Source organism: Maniola jurtina, chromosome 27, assembly GCF_905333055.1.
Source record: "Maniola jurtina chromosome 27, ilManJurt1.1, whole genome shotgun sequence".
Taxonomy (NCBI): domain Eukaryota; kingdom Metazoa; phylum Arthropoda; class Insecta; order Lepidoptera; family Nymphalidae; genus Maniola; species Maniola jurtina.
The window spans coordinates 338,607-359,836 of NC_060055.1; the positions used below are offsets into that span (position 1 = coordinate 338,607).

General features: G+C 34.7%; 1 protein-coding gene across 5 annotated transcripts; it reads right to left on the minus strand.

Annotated features, from left to right (window-relative positions):
* Positions 1–2,443: 2,443 nt before the first annotated feature.
* LOC123879181 (protein quiver) lies at positions 2,444–21,230 on the minus strand. Of its 5 annotated transcripts, none has more exons than XM_045926778.1 (6): positions 21,094–21,230; positions 18,029–18,143; positions 12,501–12,560; positions 11,074–11,121; positions 4,631–4,777; positions 2,444–4,408 (listed from the first exon to the last, which is right to left on the minus strand). In XM_045926778.1, exons 2-6 carry the CDS (start codon positions 18,051–18,053, stop codon positions 4,209–4,211), a joined length of 480 nt encoding a protein of 159 aa, XP_045782734.1. In that variant the 5' UTR covers positions 18,054–18,143; positions 21,094–21,230; the 3' UTR covers positions 2,444–4,208. The 5 variants fall into 5 exon arrangements, with proteins under 5 accessions (XP_045782734.1, XP_045782733.1, XP_045782732.1 ...); XM_045926777.1 differs by having other exon boundaries at positions 18,029–18,176; XM_045926776.1 differs by having other exon boundaries at positions 21,028–21,230.

Sequence of the window (21,230 nt, forward strand, 5' to 3'; positions counted from 1 at the left end):
TTTTCACTTGGTTGCGGTTTGATTTGATGATAAGTGACAGTACAGTCTGTGAGTACATCCTCAAAGAAAAAAAAAGAATTAGAATAATTCAAAAAAACATATAAGCAAATAAAATTATTTTTTGTGGACAGGATCAAATGTTAATAATCAAAAAATGGTTTTTTTTTCTATTAATCACACTGTGATAGGATTTTTAGGGTAATAATGAGTTGGGCTCGTATAAAGAAGAAACTTAGGTAACGTCTCAAAAAATCAGTTTTCTAACACATAGAAAATTAAAAACACAAATGTTCAAACCTCTCAACGAAAACAACAAACAGTCCTATTCGAACCACGCGATTTCTTATTTTGTAGAAATTCATAATTTCTACGATATCACTTTTAAAACGACTCCAAGCCCAAATTTTCTTTGCCATTGAAATTATAACACACTTGTAGTAATAATTTATAGCGTCAAACTTGATTCTGATGAAGAAATAGCATTGACTCATTCGCAGCACCAGAAGAACTACCAAGAATTTACTGGTTCTTAAAGATTTTTAGTCGCCCTTTGAATTGCCTCAAATCGTAGCGGGTGGAAGTTGCTTCTACAATTTCAAAGTGACAGAAAAAACCTTGATTAAAGGGAGATGGAGGAGTATCAGAGCTATCAGACATTCAAGTAGTTAGGATAAATTTTTCAACGTAATGTTCATTGCACCTCATCTCAATAACTGATATAGCTTAACAAGATACGAAGCTGAAGTGGCAATGGGCAAAATTCGAAAAACCGATAGACTTTGGGGTCCAAAGGTGACCTCCGCTACGACGGATGATCTCAAGCAAGTCACTGGGACCTGCTGAGCACAAACAGCACAAGACCGTGCTCTGTGGAGATCCTTGCATAGACCTGTATCTAGGACTTCCAGGAGTTGACGTCTATAGGTTGACAGTTGAGACAACGACGAAGGTGTGATCACGGGTAAATTATTATTCATAAAATTATTCAGAACACTCCCCATTGTAAGTCGTCAGAACTGTAAGAGACTCAAGGTGCATATCAATTGGGGATTATCTTCAAGTGGAACTGCTTGCTTTTGTATCGGCTTAGGAGTCAAATTTGACGTTTTTTTTTCGCGATAAAATTTCAATGCCACAAAAAATCGGAGCCGTGGTAACCCTATCAGTTTTTTAATCGTCTATTTTATACTTACATCCAACTACAGTATGCGGCAGTACACGCTAGTTCTGTCTCTTTTTAATTCATTTGTCTACCTAATATGTGCTCCACATCTATTCTTTATGTGCATCTATGAGCAAATTTACTTTGGTCTACAAATTGGACCAATTAGTTAGAAGCGTCGGCGAAGGTTGGCTTGGCTCAGGGACCAATCTAGAAGAAATCGCAGGCGGAAAAATGCGCACGGAATTCCGCTTAAATGTGTGGTGCGGAATTGTTAAGAAAGCACCGTATCTGCAGGAACAAAACGTTATACATAAACGTTTTTCCGCACGTCTGTGATTTAGTCTGGTAGACGCGGAATTTGGCAACTGACACTCCTGTACTAATATCGTAGAACGGAAGGGGAATTTATGCTCAGATACAGGGTTCAACCAGAACGCTAGCAAAAACTAAGCGTTATTATTTAACTACCTTAACACAATCCAATGCCACTAACCATTTGCCTTATCTTTTAGTTTTAGTGATTTAGTATTTTTCAAACCCTCATTTTATAGCGTGCAAAACTCGGGTCAATTCCCCGCCTACTACGCGGCATTGACTCCGAGTGGTCTATTTACGGAACGTTCGTTGAACTCTAGCGTCAGTCAGATGTTTTATTTGCAATACATTAAGAACCTTTAAAACATTTGTTTAAAGATTTTTTTGTGATTTATTATCAGTAAGCATCAGTCCTATTACCTGTTTTCGTTTTTGCTAGCGTTCCGGTTCTGTATAGGTACCACGCAATGGTTGAAGTGAAATTCCGAGCGTTAATTTTCGCGTGCCACAATTCCTCTAGCTTAGTTCCTGGCGCCGCTCCTAGCACCAAACTCAATGCGATAATCGTAATCCTTACAAATGTCTCTTTCGCTATTGGTTCAATTATAACTCGCACCAATATAGAAATAATTCTTAAAATATCAGCGCACTCATTACTCACACATTATATCTGTCTTTACGTCCAAAAACAGCTACAAGCTGAGAAACGCTTTGGGCTAAACAAACGCACAAATTATAATGTTAAAAATATTCTTAACGTTATAACTTTTGCGTTACGTTATAATGCATCACTATTTTTTTTGTTGTTTCGACAAGTGTTGCTGCTTCCCCTGACATGATGTCAGAGATGTTTTAAAATTATTATTTACATATTTTTTTATATTTTTTTTTGTTATAACGCTGTTTGTTATTATAACAAATAAGTCCTGTAAAATAAACTTGCAAGTGTTATTTATTATTTTGTCTATTTTTTGGTGCAGCTTATATGGAACTAGCAAGAGTAGGTACAGTGAATTCAGCCAATAGCAAAAGTTATAATGATTGCATTCTCATTATCCCGAGTTTGGTTCTAGAACGGCTGAATCCTTACGCGCTATGACGTTGAAATTACAACACACACATTACGTCAAATTTGACAGATTGTATGAAGAGGAATCAAATGTGACGTCACAAAATGTATAAGATACGATTTCCTACGATTTCAATGCCATAGAGAATCAGGATCCATATCGAGACGAATGTTATCGATATAATCAGTCCCATCACTATGTGACCGAGGCCCGAGCATTATTTACACGCTAGAAATTGTCATTTGAATATTGGAGAGCTAACTATTTATTTGTAACTTACTAATTTATCGTCGATTCCCTTAAAAATACTTTAGTATAGCGAAAATGTCTTTGTCGAAAAAAAATATAAGCGTTTAGTTTTCACACTAGTTGTTTTTTTATTCGTTAGATTTGAGAAAGACGCAAAGGTGTAAAATATAAAATCACGCGAAGACTTCGATACCTACAAAAGTATTGTAAATTTGAAAAAATCGTTAAAGAAAACGAAACTTCATAAAATTGGTCGCGCGCCTAGATTTATTAGTAGCCAATTCAATATAGCTAACTAGGTGGAAAATTATAATACTTATTTAAAAAAATGCAATTGAGTCATACTATCAAAATATCAGCTTATTTAATATACAATTTGAATTTATTTCATATTTTCTTTATGATAAGCGATGAAAAGGTTGTCATACAAAAATTAAGTAAGTAATTTAAGAAAATGGAATGTGAATGAAAAAATATTAGTAAGAGTATTTTTTTTGTCTATTTTTTCATATTATTTCAAAATGCTCTGTGAAAACTAAGCACCTTCGAAAACTATGTCTACAAACTACGATTGGACGAAAAATTTAATTAATACTAGGGCTGCGCTGAGTCCGTCGATCGACCGTATCGATATTTTGATTCGTGCCCGACACTGGCCATGCGTGCGTAACGTTATAAAAAACGGACGCAATTCAAAAATATATCGATACGATACCAAAGTTTTACAACTGAATTTATCGAATTCGTGCTGTGCGAGGTCTGTCGATTGGAAATTTTGTTAAAAGGAATATTTCGTAACATCGTTGTCGCTTGCGAATATTGAAAGGATGATATCGATTGCGAATTTCTATAAACATTGAATAATTTTTATCCAAATCATAGAAATACAAAACGATCACGAACCACCAAGTTATCAAAACGGATACAATTTTGGTAACTATACTAATTCTATCAATATCAACCAATACCAATCGCTAACTACAATCAAACCCACCCAATGGATATCATCCAATTAACGTTGACCGATTGACAGCACCGTTAGAACTACATTTTCAACTGTATCGATAATTTATCAATAGTTACTTCCAATACCATTCAACGATAAACGATTGATAAACCCGACTAATCGATAAAACTGATAGTCATCAAAATTTTATCAAAACTGAAACTATTTTGATAACCATTTCTAATCCTATCGACATCAACCGATACCAATCGCTAACTACAATCAAACCCACCCAATGGATATCTCATATCACCCATTTAACGGTAACTGATTGGCGACATTAGAACTTTTCAACGGTACCGATAATTTACCGATACTCCCAATATCATTTAATGATAACCGATTGACAAAACCGACCAATCGATAAAACCGATCGACGCTCAGCCGTCACTAGCGTCCTACTTCACCTGCAGCATGCACATGCGAGCAACGCTAGTGTTGTGATCGCCAGCGTGATGTCGACAGTCGATGCGCGGTTGCACATGTCCTCCTCACAGAAACACATGTGACCCGTGCCTGTACTTTCCATCATGCACACGTGGTCGACCATGAACAGGTTTATTTGGAGTTGCGAGGTGCAAGTTCGACGGACTACCTCGTACGCTGGAAAAGAGAATTTTCGGAAGTTAAATTATTGTCGTTTCAAGATTAAAAAACCGGTCAAGTGCGAGCTGGACTCGCACAAAAAGGGTTCCATACCATCGTACAAGATATATCTGACAGCTTTATGTAGAACTCTGCAAGTTAATAACCGTATAAATACCGAATAAATTTTTTTGTGAACTAAATATTATTTATTTTATTTTTATTTATTTGTACACTTACGACTTTTGGAGTAGCGCACCATCTTGACGCAGCAGCCGTTGCAGGTCTGCAGCGGCGGCTGGTCGCGCGGCAGGGCGGTGTAGTTGAAGGGGTCCTTGCAGCGCGCGTCCGTCCAGCTGTCACACTCGTAGCAGTATATCGTGCGCGCTGCGGACAGGATTATCAGTCTTATGACAAACGAGATAAAGTTCAAAATGCCAAATCCACCTAATGTGAAAAAATATCACCACGGATGAACGCCATATTTATACATGCAAGTTATTTTATATTTTGTCTGGAGGCTAGTTACCACCCTACAAGCAATGCCATCAAGCGATTACGCGTTCCGGTACGATGCCGTATAAAAATTGATAAGGGGTTTGAGTGCTACGAAAACTGACATACCCCTTCCAAGTTGGTCCGCGGCCATCTTAGATTACATTATCACTTACCACCAGATATGAGATCACAGTTAAGGGCTAACTTGTAATGGAATAAAAACATCGGAATCTTCACAAGGAGACCTTTTATTTCAAACTCGACAGATTTATTAGGACTTTATTTTTTCTCATTTGAAAGAAAGGAAGAAGGAAAAGATATATAGTTTATCAAAATCCAATGAGTATTTTGGCAATTATGATACCCTTTCGTGGGAGGACGAAAAATATCACATTTTCTAGGTAAAAATTCTGAATTACATTTAAATAAATTCAATATTTTTTCATCGACGTCAAATACAACTTCATGCAGCATGAACATCACTATTACTACGTAGAGAAAAATATACAGACTTCACAGTAACTTGTCCCTTGTCGTCATGTTGGCACCATTGCTTTGTCCGGTCCTTTTTTTCTCTCGTCTGGCTTTACAAAGATTAGCCAATGTCAAGTTTGTAGTTATTTGTAACAAGTTAGTTAAACTATACAAGTATGGACCCCGTCTGTGCCGGCGCTCGCCGACACACGCACGGCACCCCCTTAGAGCGCTTTCCAGTCAGTTTTAACAAAAAAAAAAAACACTCCAAAAAGGCAGAGCACGCCCGCCAGCTAACACCAACAGACGAAGTCCTTTTATTCCTTTTACATATTTTTTAATGATCTAGGGGGTATACTGTTAGAAGTGCAATGGTGCCAACATGACGGTAAGGGACAAGTTATAGTAAACGTAGTGTAGAATGACCTTTAGAAAATATTTTAATATTAGTGATGTGATATTATGGTTACTTACCGGTAGATACCTAATCATATTGATAAAAGATTTATTATATTACCGATATTTTATATCGAATATAATATTTAATGGTGTCTACTTATATTTTTACATTTTTATGTAGTTACCTAGAAGTTTCTTAATTTGTCGCAAATAAAAACACCTGTGTAATTTTATTATAAAAGCACAAAGACCAAATGTAAGCCAGACTAGCTAATGAAGAAAATATGACAGTATGCACATTTGCAGAGAAGTCGGTGGTCACTTACCATCAGCTGAACAAATGAAATAAGTACCTACTAACTTTATTAAAAATCAGCTGTTGTTTGCAAAAGCATTCTCAAGCAATGAATATACCTAGATTTATATTTTATGCATCTGCATGCAAAGCGGTGATTTAAAAAAAAACATGTGTGCAGTTTCACACGCGGTATAAGTGAAACCTTCAGAAAACTAAACTAGGTACGTATAAGTAGTAATTGTAGGGTTTAATATTGTTAACCTACCAAGTTTAAAAATTACTTTACCTACATATTATTTTGTCAGCTAGCAGAGAGAAGTATCAAGGAATATATCACAGAAATATAGCCATATTATTGTAAATTGAATATGTACTTGAAAAGAGCAACCGCCGAGTTTCTTGCTGGTTCTTCTCGGTAGGAACGGCATTCCAAACCAGTGGTAGATTTTTTTGACTAAAAGTTTAATTGAATAAAAACATTTTGAATTTTGAATTTTTTTTTGAAATATACTACCTACTCTCTGAAATCTACGGAACACAAGGTATTTGGTACTTACTACATACCTACCTAATTTGTCATGTTATAAGTATGATTTATCCAAAGAAATTTTAAGTACAAGTTACCTAAATGAAATAAGAATTATTACCTACACGCTTTGTTTTGTTCGCGACAGGTCGAGAAGGCAATTTTCTAGTGAGGTGACATAACATACCGAGTAATCGATATCGATAATTTTTCTGATACGAAACAAACTGAGAGGAACAATTACCACCTTTTTTTTTTAAATTGCCATTTTTGATTATAATAATTATTTAAACTTATAAATCGATTGTAGTACCATGAAAAAATCATTTCTCTTCGGGAAAACAACGATTAAAATTTCAGCGAGTATAATATGCAAATCAGGGTCGCATTTTCAGTGCTCGTGCTATAAATTCTAAAATGCTAACTGTTTCCAACAACGCGGGTCATTATATCACCACACGTAGTTCCGAACAGATGACCTAGACACGCTAGGCATATGAGAACTGCCTATTCAAGCGTTTTTCAGCCCACTTTTACTTATTAGCCTACCCTAGTTTTTCGATAGAAACTTTACTGAAACTTATATCTAGGTATCTCTGTAGTAGGACTAGGTAGGCAGGTTTTTTTTTTAAATTTTTTTATAATGTAATTATGTTTTATTAACCTATTATTTAAGTACTTGTATCTATTATATCTATTAAATCTATTATAATATCATGATTACCTGGCGCTTTACAAAAATGTTGTGGACACTAGTCATTGATATGCATATCAGTCTATGTAATAGTTTGTAAGTAAGTATATATATAATGATAATATGTATATTGTTAGTGTTCCTTAGTAAATAAAATAAAATAAAAAGTAAAGTAAGTATATGCCAAACTTTGTCAAGGTCAATAAAATTCTGCAACGGACAGACTTAGTATTTTCGCATTAGATACGTGTATAATTTATTAAGTATAGGTATAATGTATAGTACATACTGTACTATACATTATACACATACTGTATGTAGTATATTAATACTAGTAAAGAACAAAAAAAACTCAGTCATCTAGGAATCATTTTAGCCGCACCCCGATAAATCTGGAGAAAAATTAAAATGTGTTTAAATTTTCAAAGTAAGATAACTATACCAAGTGGGGTATCATATGAAAGGGCTTTACTTGTAAATTTTAAAACAGATTTTTATTTATTTTTATGCATAATAGTTTTTGATTTATCATGCAAAATGTTGGTAAAAATACCCGAGTACGGAACCCTCAGTGCGCGAGTCTGACTGGGCCGGTTTTTTAGAAAAAAAAAATATTCTTAAATTATCAGTACCTACCACTAAAATCCTTGATGTTTGTACTGTTTGATGATTTTAGTGTTTTTATCAGTTTTTATCAATAAAAAAGTTAGAAAGATAATAAGGAATATGAATTACTATTTATAAAAAAATGCCACAGCCCATCTAATACTATTATGACGATATAACTTATATATGTATCTGAAACACATAAGTATAAGTAGTTTAATAAAGTATGAAAATATGGATTTATTGCAGCTAAATCCAGTCTCCGTTTATTATATTATTACGTAGGTAGGCACGTTACATTAATATGCAGTCGATAATTGGCTTAGAAATGTATCGCGAGCAGCCCACAGTATTAGCGTCAAGTATGATCCTATTACTAACCGACGCGACGCGGCAACGTGCAAATTACTATTAAATCGATGGCAGCAAAGTAGATACGGACATCTACATTTTTGATAAAATACTTTTTTTTTTGCAAAACCAGCCAAGTGCGAGTTGGACTCGCGCACTGAGGGTTCCGTACTCGGGTATTTTTTTACATTTTGCTCGATAAATCAAAAACTATTATGCATAAAAATAAATAAAAATCTATTTTAGAATGCACAGCTAAAGCCCTTTCATATGATACCGCACTTGGTATAGTTATCTTATTTTGAAAATAAGATAACTATACCTTTTGAAAATTGAAACATATATTTTTTTTTTTAATGACGTAAGTTGTAACCAAAAATTCGCGGCTTTCAGATTTATTCCTGTACTTGTGCTATAAGACCTACCTACCTACTAAATTTTATGATTCAACGGTCAACGGGAAGTACCCTATAGGTTTCTTGAAGACACGACGGACAGATAGACAGACAGACAACAAAGTGATTCTATAAGGGTTCCGTTTTTCCTTTTAAGGTACGGAACCCTAAAAATGAGCTTATATCAACTCTATCTATTCAAACTATGCTCTTGAGAAAAGCATATTATACAATCGAAGATTATGTAAATGGTAAAAGAGTGTGGATTTGACCTGCAGCTCGCTCCAGCAATGCGCGGGACTTCAATTGCTTTTATACATGGCATAATATTGTATATCAAATCTTTGTAAAGAGCAACCGCCGAGTTTCTTGCTGGTTCTTGGTAGGAAAGGCATTCCGAACCAGTGGTAGGTCTTGAGTCTTTACGATTCAAAAGTACTTGTAAAAGTCTAATTGAATAAAAATATTTTGAATTTTGAATTTTATCTAAGTAGAAGTCTGTATTAAAATTGGTATTATTACAGTAAAGTTTCAATAGCTTCTACTCGGTTTTTGCTCCTCTTGTAAAATTTTGCTTCAAGCAATTACGTCGTTCTGTTCGCCAACTCCATAACTGAAACTTTGTATCAATTAAAAAACAAACTTTGTTTATGTTTTTTAAACTTTGTTTGCAAAATAAAATAATTTGTGTCACATTTTCCGATATTTGGTCGCATTTTACCGACGATTGGTACAGGTAGTAGGAAATTGAGGTCCGCTCTATATAATCAAAGCCAACGGCTTAAGAGGGGTCTCTGCGTCACTCGCTCCATACAAACGTAGTTCCTCTCTCATTGGAATACTAACCAATCATACTCAATGGAATTTTGTAAAACGTTCCGGGAACTAATATTTATGCCTGTGGTTTTCCAGATTTCCATTAAAATATTCGGTTTCAAAGTAACGCGATCTTAAAATTTCACACACAAATCTTTGAGCCCTTGTAATTTTAAAACTACATATTTTTAGAAAAATCTAAAACACCACAGGCACAGATATTATTTTCTAGAATATGTCTGCAAAATTTCATGGACTTTGGTTGCTTAATTCAAATGATATTGGGGCTACGAATGTATGGAGTAAGTGACGGAGAGAGCCCTGTTAACTTAATCCCGGAGAGCGGCGGCAAAATAAATTGTCAATTAACACCGCAGTTCTAGTTAACGATGTCAACTAATTTCGGTTATAACGTGTGGTTATAACTAAACCTGAGCTGGCCTCTTATGTGATAGCGGTTGTGATTATCATATAGCTACTGTTACAGTTAGCTGGTCTGGTCTGGTAGGCTCTGGTCTGGTAAACTAGACCAGACCCTACCAGACCAGACCACAGGTTACTAGAGGTTAAAATACGTCTTTTAAATGCAAGAAAACAGTCAAAACTATTTTTTACACTTTAGCGGTAGGACAGACAAGACTGTGTGGAGTCGGGATGCTCTCATTTTTCTGAGCCACATTCAACCTAATCTTTTATACCAAATAGTGATTTATCCCAGCGAAGTGTTTTTTTACCCGACTGCGGCAAAGCCAAAAGGAAGGGTTTTGATTTTAGCAGTCTATGTTACATACATGTGTGTATGTTTGTATCTAGATTCTGTGTGTTCCACCGTAGCGCCTAAGCTACTGGGCCGATTTTGATGAATAAGGTGTCAATCGATTTGTCGTAGAGGTCCGGGTGACATAGGCTAAATTTTATACGAAAAAAATTGACCTAATGGATATTACATGAAAAAAAGTGGGGGTCTCCAAAATTTTTTTTGCTATTGTATCGAGTAGGGTGTCAAATGAAAGAGGAAAAAATTCTAAATTCATAAATATAAATGTACTACAACATTAAAGTATACCAAGCGACAAAAAACAATTTTACTATAATATTTCAGCGTTTATTAAGACGATCGCAGTCGGGTTTTCAACTTTATCTTGTTAACTAATTCAGGCGCAAAATCTACGCACATGCAAAGCTTCAATCAAAAATATGTAAGATAATTACATATATTGCATAATGCAATAGCATTTAGTATTATGTATATGTATATTTATTAAGCTAAGAAGAATAAAGTCAGAAAATGCTACAAACTATGATAATGTTTGGTAACATAAGCGTATAAAAATATGATCATAAAAGAGAATGTATATACAAAAACATTAACAATTATATAAAATGAATGACAGTTATACCTATTACTTAAAGGACCCAGTCTACGGTATTATGTAACAAATAATTATATCAATAATTAAATATATAAAATATCTATTTATATTTTCATTTTGTTTTACAATATGAAATGTAACTTGCAAAGCCTATTTTTAGTATGATCTTTATGTATAGCTTAAAAATGTGTAGCTTAAAATGCTTTTTGAGCTCAGGCCGTTAAGTTAACGTTAATATAAAGTTAATACTTACTTTGGCATTCCGCCCGAACTAGCGGACTGAGGCTTAGAGCCCATAATGCTGAAAATCCATGCTTTAATTAGTAAATAAACTTGTCAAGTGCGTGACAAAACACGTATAAGATAGGGTTCCGTAGTAATTCTTATAAAAACGGTCTTATTGTACCCCATAAAAGAAGAAAAAATCAGAAAGAAAGTTAATTGTGTAGGGAATTTTTTCTCTCGCTTATATACTGTTTGTTCAAAATTTAAACCACATCGACTGCATTATCTTGATCGACTAGAGCTAATTAAAAATTAGTCTTACAACAGTAAAAATATTTTTTTTATAACTTCATACTGCGTAATATCCTAGAATTTTCAATTTTTTTCAAAATAGCGGTTTAGAAGCTAGGAACTGGGGTATTCAACTTGAAAATTGACACTTTGGGTCTCATTCTTTTGTAAATAAGTGAAACATTTACTTATTCAAAAATCTCATAATGATTTTTGTTCAACAGCTCGGAAGGATAGACATAGCAGAAAAAAAAAATTACTATTTTTTTTTATTTTCAGGAAAGAAACATGATGTTTTTCATGAAAAGTTTTTTTTTTCAAAATTTGAGTATAGGTTTTTCTATGTAGCAAACAGACTGACTGTACAAACTTTAAAGTTTCATTTTTGTACTATGGAACCCTAAAAGAAAAAATACAGAAAACCACAACTACACAAATATATCAACCGAAAACTTTTTTTAGGGAATGTTTATTCAATTAAACACCAAAATATCCTGTAAATAACTGAGTGGTTATTTTTTTTTAAATTAACCGTAGACTGGGTAGAGGTTTTTTGCTAAAAAATAACTAAGTTAATAACTAATAATATGTGAGTAGAATAGAATTTAGAAGAAATATTTCATAAAAACACACACAAATTAGTATTATGTAAAAAAATATAGCCAATTGTGTATAATTTAGAATTTCACCACATTTTCTTACCATTCCAATTTCTGCAGTCAAAAAATTCATAAAAAAAATTGTCTAAAAACTGTAAAAAAATCAGTTATTCACAGGAAATAAGTGTCACAATATACAACAGTATAACAGAAACAATTCGTGTTTTACTCTGTGTTTGGAAATTTGGAAGAAATACAAGGTCACATGCATTTGCACATTCCTTTTTATAAAAAAACATTTAAACACACATTCCTATAAACCTGAACACAAAGACAAACTGACACTGCTCCATCGATATCGAGAAACATCGCTAATTTAATTTAAAAAAAAAACTTAAATAAACAGCCAGATTTAAAAATAAAATAGTTTATTTTTTATCGATGTCGATGCAAGCGAGCGCCGCACAACACTTCTAAACACTTTGACAGCTAACGTCAAACGTCTGACAGTTGTCACAGACTAAACACAGCGTCAGAGTGCCACAGACTAAACACATCATATTACCAGTCCGGATGCACGAGTTCCCTTTTACTTGCTCCACTCCGAACCAGGACATGAGGAGAACTGGAAAAGGAAAATATTATATTACTATAATAAAGGGACTGCGAAAATTTAAAACTATGAAATAATACATCATAAACGCGAAACATCATAGTTACTTATAGCCATAGATATGTCTTATAGCTAAATATTTAAAAAGAGCAACCGCCAAGTTTCTTGCTGGTTCTTCTCGGTAGGAAAGTTATCCGAACCAGTGGTAGATGTGTTTGACGATTCAAAAGTACTTGTAAAAGTTTAATTGAATAAAACATAATTTGATTTGATATCTCTCTAGAATGTTTTTAAAATAAGTATAGGTAAGCATTTAGCATGTTGGTGACGCGATCTAAAAGTTTGAATTAATACTTCTTACTATTTTCCTCCTTCCATGGTTTTGACCGATCCCAAGTTTATACTTCAAAATAAAAATCTGTAGCTTTAGAATTTTTTGAAAAGTTACTACGTAGTACCTAAATCCATACTAATATTATAAATGTGAAAGTGTGTCTGTCTGTCTGTTTGCTACCTTTTCACGGCCCAACAGTATAACCGATTCTGACGAAATTTGGTACAGGGTTAGCTTATATCTCGGGGACGGACATAGGCAACTTTTTATCCCGGAAAATCAAACAGTTCCCACGAGATCTTTAAAAACCTAAATCCACGCGGACGAAGTCGCGGGCATTCTCTAATTAATTGATAAGAAAAAATAATGCCTGAATATACCGAATATACCTACATACTAATAACTACCTAGTGCGATAAAGGGCTCGCCTTTATTTGATAGTCCTCTCATGTTATACTAATTTACGCATACCTAGATAGAGAAGACATACCTTTATAATATCTGGTTATAACACAGAAGAATGGATGATCTTTGGTCATAGCCCATAGGTACCTTATTAATTAATATCTTCGAAACATAATTTCCAGCCGTTTGAAGTATTAACAAGAACCCACGTCTTGCCACCGCCATTAATAAATTGACGTTATTTTACAAATGGCGCCAAAGTAGGGCAGCTAGTGTTGCGCTCGCGGGCGTTGGCAGCGTCAGATATCGATAAATCTTTTCACTACTTTATGTCCACAAACTGACAGTTATTATACGTTTTATAGAAGCGTGTAGCATCGTATGGCCCGTATCACATGTGATATGTTAAGGATCCATTAAAATAGACATCCGGTACTTTTTTTACAATTTGGCAAACGTTTTGTAGCTGTAAAACGAGGTATACGACGTATATTTAGTTTTTAGGGTGCAGTATCACCGTTTTTAGGGTTCCGTAAAGTATGTACAGTAGTTCCTGAGATTAGCCCGAACAAACACGAACTCAGCGCGGTGAGACAGAAAGCGGTTTACGAGGTCATTAAACGCGAGCATTTAGAGTTTACGTGAAATACAAATAAATCCGTTTTATGACAGCTGTTCTATTTTCTTTCATTTGGTTGATAGACATTCAAAATTTTATGTTCTAAGTAACTGCCGAAATTAATAATGCTAAGGGCGGTTACGCACTTATCCGATCCGAAGGTTAAAGTAACTAGAAAAGAGCGGATAACTTTCAAACGCTGAACCGATTTTCATGGATTATAGCTAAGAACACTCTCGATCAAGCCAACTTTCAAACAAAAAAAACTAAATTAAAATCAGTTCATTAGTTTAGCTACGATGCCACAGACATCTGTCTGTGAGAGAGATACAGATACACACGTCAAACTTATAACACCCCTCTTTTTGGGTCGGGGGTTAAAAATAGGTACGAAGGAGTCATAGAACTATTTGTATGGTAGCTTACACACTAGCTCCGACTTCCGTCATCCGAGTTCTCTCCGTCATCCGTGAGAATATCTCGGATGTGCCTCGGATTTAAATCGGACGTATCACGTAGATATGTCAAAGATGTCCACTGAATAGCTTGGATTTGGATCAGAGATCGGATTAGTGCGTAAGCAATATCCGAGTTGGTCCGAGTTTTTCATAACCGTATTCACAGACTCGGATCAGATGAGTGCGCAAGCGCCCTTACGGCTGATATGAACAGTCAATCTTATATAGATCCTATATGTAATCTCTCGATAAGTTTCCAAGCAACATCGTAGCTTTTTAGGGTTCCGTACCTCAAAAGGAAAAACGTAACCCTTATAGGATCACTTTGTTGTCTGTCTGTCTGTCCGTCCGTCTGTCCGTCGTTTCTGTCAAGAAAACCTATAGGGTACTTCCCGTTGACCTAGAATCATGAAAGGCAGGTAGGTAGGTCTTATAGCACAAGAACAGGAATAAATCCGAAAACCGTGAATATTTGTGATTACATCATTCAAAAAAAATTCTTCTTAAATATTCAAAGTAAGGTAACTTTACCAAGTGGGGTATCATATGAAAGGGCTTTACCTGTACATTCTAAAACAGATTTTCACTTATTTTTAGGCATAATAGTGTTTGATTTACCGAGCAAAATGCCAAAAAATACCCGAGTACGGAACCCTCGGTGCGCGAGTCCAACTCGCACTTGGCCGGTTTTTCTAAAGTTGTATGGTAGACAAATAAGGTAAGTAAAGAAGATTTACGTCATGAAACAAACATACAAACTGGGGTTATCATGAAACTAGTAATCAGCTTAGTTTAGGCAAATACATTCTGAGATAACCCCTAGGTATCTACTTAGAATGTACCTAGGGGTTATCACAGATTGTACCTATCTATGACTTTACTAGTTTATGCCCGCGACTTCGTCCGCGTGGTCTACACAAATCCCAAACCCAAACAAAATTGAATTGGCTACAAATTGTAGCCTCAATAGCTCAACGGTTATAGGAGCGGACTGAAATCCGAAAGGTCGGCGGTTCAAACCCTACCCGAAAATTTGCACTATTGTCGGACCCACTCCTAGCACAAGCTTTACGCTTAGTTGGAGGGGAAGTGGGAATGTTAGTCATGATTAAAAAATGACTAATATTCTTTTTAAAAAAAAACCCCCCTTATCTTACCCTTTTAGGGAAGGCATTTTTCAAAATCCTTTTCTTCGGATATCTATGTCATAATACTGCCGTCCTAACGAAGAGAGCAATAACTAGGTTTCGACTACTTTCGAGATATTCGCGGTTATGATTAGCTACTTACAAATCGTAATATTACATATTGCAGTTTTGATAACCAACAGAACCGAAACTACTGAAGATACAAAAAAGACGTCTAAGGCGAAAATTTAGAGCTCATTTTCCTGATTACGGATATGGTCTTAAGTCAATTTGCCCAAAAACTCGACTTATTGCACTCTTTGTTAGGACGGCAGAATAGCTATCTGTACGCCAAACAGCTCGACCCGTCCAATAGTTTGAGCTGTGCATTGATAGATCAGTCAGTCAGTCAGTCAGTCAGTCACCTTTTCCTTTTATTTATGTGCAAGGTAGATGGTTGGAGTCGTAATTTACAATTGTTTAGACGTTTCGCGATCAAAGCTGTAGGTAATAATTGGCATTTCTGACGCATCTCGCATCTAACTTTTATGACAACTTTATGATTAAACTAGCTGATACCCGCGACTTCGCTCGCGTGCATGTAGTTTTTTAAAAATCCCGTGGGAACTCTTTGATTTTCCGGGATTAAAAGTAGCATATGTGCTAATCCAGGATATTATCTATCTTCATTCCAAATTTCAGCCAAATCCGTCCAGTGGTTTTTGCGTGAAGGAGTAACAAACATACACACACACACACACACACATACAAACTTTCGCCTTTATAATATTAGTGTGATATTAGTGTGAAAAACGAAGTTCCCACGAAGACGAAATCGCGGGCATCATCTAGTATCTAAGGTATAGTTTGACCCAGTGGTCCAATAATTTAGGGAAGTGAAACATTGCGCATAGCGTATCCCCACAGTGTAGAGGGGGTGTTGCTTGTCTGTACTTGGCACGAGTCCAAGCATCTGACATCTGTGACGTATTTCTACTCCATACGATAAGAAAGGGGTGGGTGATGTAAGCAGAGTATGAATTAGTTTGAGTACCTAGCTACTTACCTACTCGAGTTTAAAGATTTGTTACCTGTAGGGTTGTCTCTTGTTATTTAATGTCGATAATTAATTAATCGACGTTTTTACATATGAAAATTGTCGATAAGTAGTGGTGCTCCGTATCTGCACGTTTTAAGGTGCCCACGCACTTGAACTGAACTGCAGCTGAATTGCGCGTCGCGGCAGCGCCCCGCACGATATATATATATATTATATCGAATCGAGAATATCGTGCGGGGCGCTGCCGCGACGCGCAGTTCAGTTGCAGTTCAGTTCAAGTGCGTGGGCACCTTTAAGCCTTCAATCCCGGTTATTATCACTAACATCACACTATCACACACTGAGTCTGTTATCGTAAAAAAAATTACCAAACTTTACGGGTAGGGGAGATAGGATTGAACATGTTCTTTTCAAGCTTTCTAGCAAGTTACAGATTTCCAGTAAATACCTACTTAATAAACTCTGAGCTAAGCCACGGACGGACGGACAGACTGATGAGCACGGTGAAACTACATATATCTAAAGGTTCTTTGTTTACTATGGAAATCTAAAAATGTAGGTGTCAGATTGCAATACAGATATTGTTACATTATATGGAAACTGGGAAGGATGTAATAATATAGTTCCTCTCAACTCAATGACCCAATTGAAAACTTAACTGGAAAATATTCAATTAGGTACAAGTTGCACTCAACATGTCTGCCAATTGGCACACTTGTGAATTTATATCATTTGTAGATAAATCATCAAACAGGAGTAGGCAATTATACGTTAAGAGTGAAGAGTTATTTTCAGAAAAGAAAGAAAATATTTATTTACATAATTATACTTGTTGATGCCGGTGGCTTTCCTTATTTAGATTCTTAAAATTTCATGGGAAATCTTTGAATATCTTTCTATAAAAGACATTCCTGACTTCCATGATTCCTGGTCAACGGGAAGTACCATGTAGGTTTACATTCCCTTGACGGGTCTTGACTGACAGACAGACAACGAAGTGATCCTTGGATTCTTTTGTTACCCGACTGCGGCAAAGCAAAAAGGAAGTATGTATGTTTGTATCCAGATTCTGTGTGTTCCACCGTAACGCCTAAACTACTGAACCGATTTTGATCAATGAGGTGTCAATTGATTTGTTGTAAAGGCCCGGGTGAGATAGGCTATATTTTATACAAAAAAATTTGACCTAACGGATGTTATATAAAGAAAAGTGGGGGTCTCCAAAATTTTTTTTTGCTATTGTATCGAGTGGGATGTCAAATGAAAGAGGAGAAAAATTCTGAGTTCATGAATATAAATGTACTACAACATTAAAATATACCAAGCGACAAGAAAACAATTTTACTATAATATTTCAGCGTTTATTTACTTAGGACGTTCGCAGTCGGGTTTTAGTTTTCAACTTTATCTGTTTCGCTAGATATCTCCAATCCCCTAAAAAGAACCCTAAAATGAGAAAATGAATCAAAAAAATTACCTGGAACGGGAAAAATCCAGCGCATTTTGGGTCTCTTCCGGTCGTCCGTGATGTGAACTGCGCCCCGGCTTCAGCTGGACTGGTCCATCGCTTCACGAGTTGACGTATATATTTACTGTTAGATACACATGGTTTACGACCTTAGCGCCTGTAGGTTAACTCAGACTTAACCTGAGATCTATAGAGCGTACTTCAAGCTGTTATCAAAAAACTCAGCTCCATTCCGTCTGTATACACTGACCCTTAGAGTGAAAATCAGACAGATTTATTTCAGAGACAAATCTGTCTCATTTCCGCTCGCCGAGTTTCTTGTTGGTTCTTCTCGGTAGGAAAGGCATTCTGAACCAGTGGTTGATGCTTTTGACGATTCAAAAGAACTTTTAAAAGTCTAATTGAATAAAAATAATTTGAATTTGAATTTTTGACTCTAGAGTCTAATAGAGTCTAGAGACGCTCTATGGATTCCAGTCTTAGTAATTAGTAGTTATTGCCCCCCTACTAACTAGGTTAGGTAATCTAATTTTCTTAGCGTACTTAAGAGGTTAACAAATCACAAATCACTTTTTGCAAAAACACGTAAGCGACGTGATATACATGGCGCTTAAGACATTCTTACTGATATTTTATGGAATACTTACAATGTATTCGTTCATTTGTTCTTAGCGCGAACCACTGCTATTATTATACATATAAAAGGGAAAGTTCGAAAAACTATAATCTAAAAAGCTAAGACAAATTATACGCTCATTGTGTGACATATAGTAGGCGTAGCAACACAAACTTTAGTATACTATACAGGCGCGAGGTTTACGCATCTCTTGACACCTACGAGTTTCAAAAAAATGGAGGCCCCTTACCAGTTACGTTAAAAATGAAACTAAGTTAGGTACAAGTGAAAGTTGAAACATCAAACTCTAGATTCAGGAACCCCACGGATGTCGCTTACGCATTTCTGCGAAAAAATTACTTGCGATTTGCTAATAATTGCTTACATTTTAAGCAAGCTATCGTAAAATAGATTATCAGTATAGGCATGAGAGAGGATATGTAGCAAGAGATGTAGGTGTATGAATATCACGAATAGGATATTCATATTCATATAAAGTATGAATTCATACAAAATAATTATTTTATTTATTTATTCATATAAAGCTATGAAAATTCATTCAAATAAAATGAAAGCTCATCTAAAAATCAAAATTTATTTCGTGGAAGACAACTATAGTGTCTCTTTGGTACCTCTTTGAATTCTGGTACTCTACCACCGGTTCGGAAAACAGATACAACTGAGAAGAGCCAGCAAGGAATTCAGCTCTTTTCATATCATAAAAGTTACACAATGTAACAATTTACTTTAGTATCTACATTATCTTGTGGGCAGCTTAAAGCTCAGCCGATTGCTTCCATACAACTTTGTCATGAAGAAATTCTACAATAAAAATAATCATTTAAGTGTGTGATGAAAATAAGCACAGCCAATTGCTTCCATACAACTTTGTCTTATAGGAATTCATCAATTATAATAATTGTATAAAGGTGTAATGAAAATATGTAAAGGGATCTTATTGGTCGATATGCTCGCTACGTATCCTCACACATACATACCTGATGAAATATAAAAACTTTTTTAATGGAGTAAAAAAAGATTTCTACATAAAATATTTCTTAGGTTAGTAGTTAGTACCTAGTCAAAGACTAATACAAGGTTTTCAAAACTACGGTAAGTATTTACTAGGATTTTACTAGGTATCTATTTAATTTATTTTTGTAAATAAATAAAGTTTTGTGTAATTTTGTTAAATGGAACGAGAAAATACAATAAAATAAAAACGCTAGGTTATATATTTTACCGACTCTATTTTTACGGTTAAAATGCAACTATTCACTAATGACTAAGCTATTAAAATTAAATTTGATTCTAATATGTAATTATTTTATTTTAACATGTCACTGCAACGTACTTTACGTAGGTAAGTACCTATTAATATAATCACTACTTAATATTTTCCTATAAAAATACAGGCAATTGGACAAATTAAAATTGTACAAACTATCTAGGACTATGTAGTTAGCTATCAGTTGTGTTATGTAACACAAAGCATACTTTGAAACTAATTTTCTGATTTGAATGTCAATGTAAAGTAGGTATTTAACTTATTTAAAAAAGCAATTTTTTTAATTTTTGTCACTGATTATATCACTATTTTGTTATTGACCTGTTAATAAAATGTAAAATCTTAGTTTAATTCAATGAACATAGCATGCATTTATTTTGATAAAATTAAATAAAAGAGTGTTTAATATAAAAATGTATCGATAAAAAAGCGCACATCCCTAATGTTTTTATTTAGCGCATGGTAAAAAATTATCACACGTTCTTGACAGGCGAATTGGCGGGAACCGACATCGTATTTCAAAATACGCGCGTTCGAATTTAATTTTAGTTACAAAATCTATTTTAGTTTCTAGAATTAACAAACTTTAGTGTAATTTTAGTCACCAATAGTTCGAAATATTATATTAGTTTTTCATGATCGCTAAATGCAATAATTCTTATATAGTTTTACTTTTTTTTTTAAATTAGGTTCTTTAATATGTACACTTTATAATAAAACGTTATTTTTTTTTAATTAAGAGGTTATTAAAAAGCAAGGTTTACCTAGGTTTCGTGACTTCATAACGTAGGTACGGCAATGCTATGCGCAGACATTTATTGATTTTAAGCAGAACCTGTCCGAAACAAGCATTGTTTACTACAATTTAACAAAAAAGAGGACATTTTTTTTTATTAAACACTACCTGTATTGCTTTACGTAATTTTAATTACTTTACTGTTTTATAACCGCTTATATTTAAACACGATTTTTAAACTGTAACACAAAATGTTCGCGCACTTTAAAAGACCTTTTCTATTTAAAAAAATTTAAATTACAGAGTAAAATAAAAAATAATTTTAGGGTTTTTTTTTAAATATCGCTAAACACGAGCAAAAGTCTTACCAACACATACATTTTAGTTACGACGAAACAAGGACCACTAGCTAAAAACTAAAACTACGTACGCACCGACCGTTATAACGCCACTAACATAGTTTTTTAGTTTGGAACTAATAGTTAACGTTTCATAATGATTTTCGGTGGATATTTTGGTAGGGTCCCATTTTCTGGGACGATTTCACCCGATCCGTACGCCGCGGTGGAGA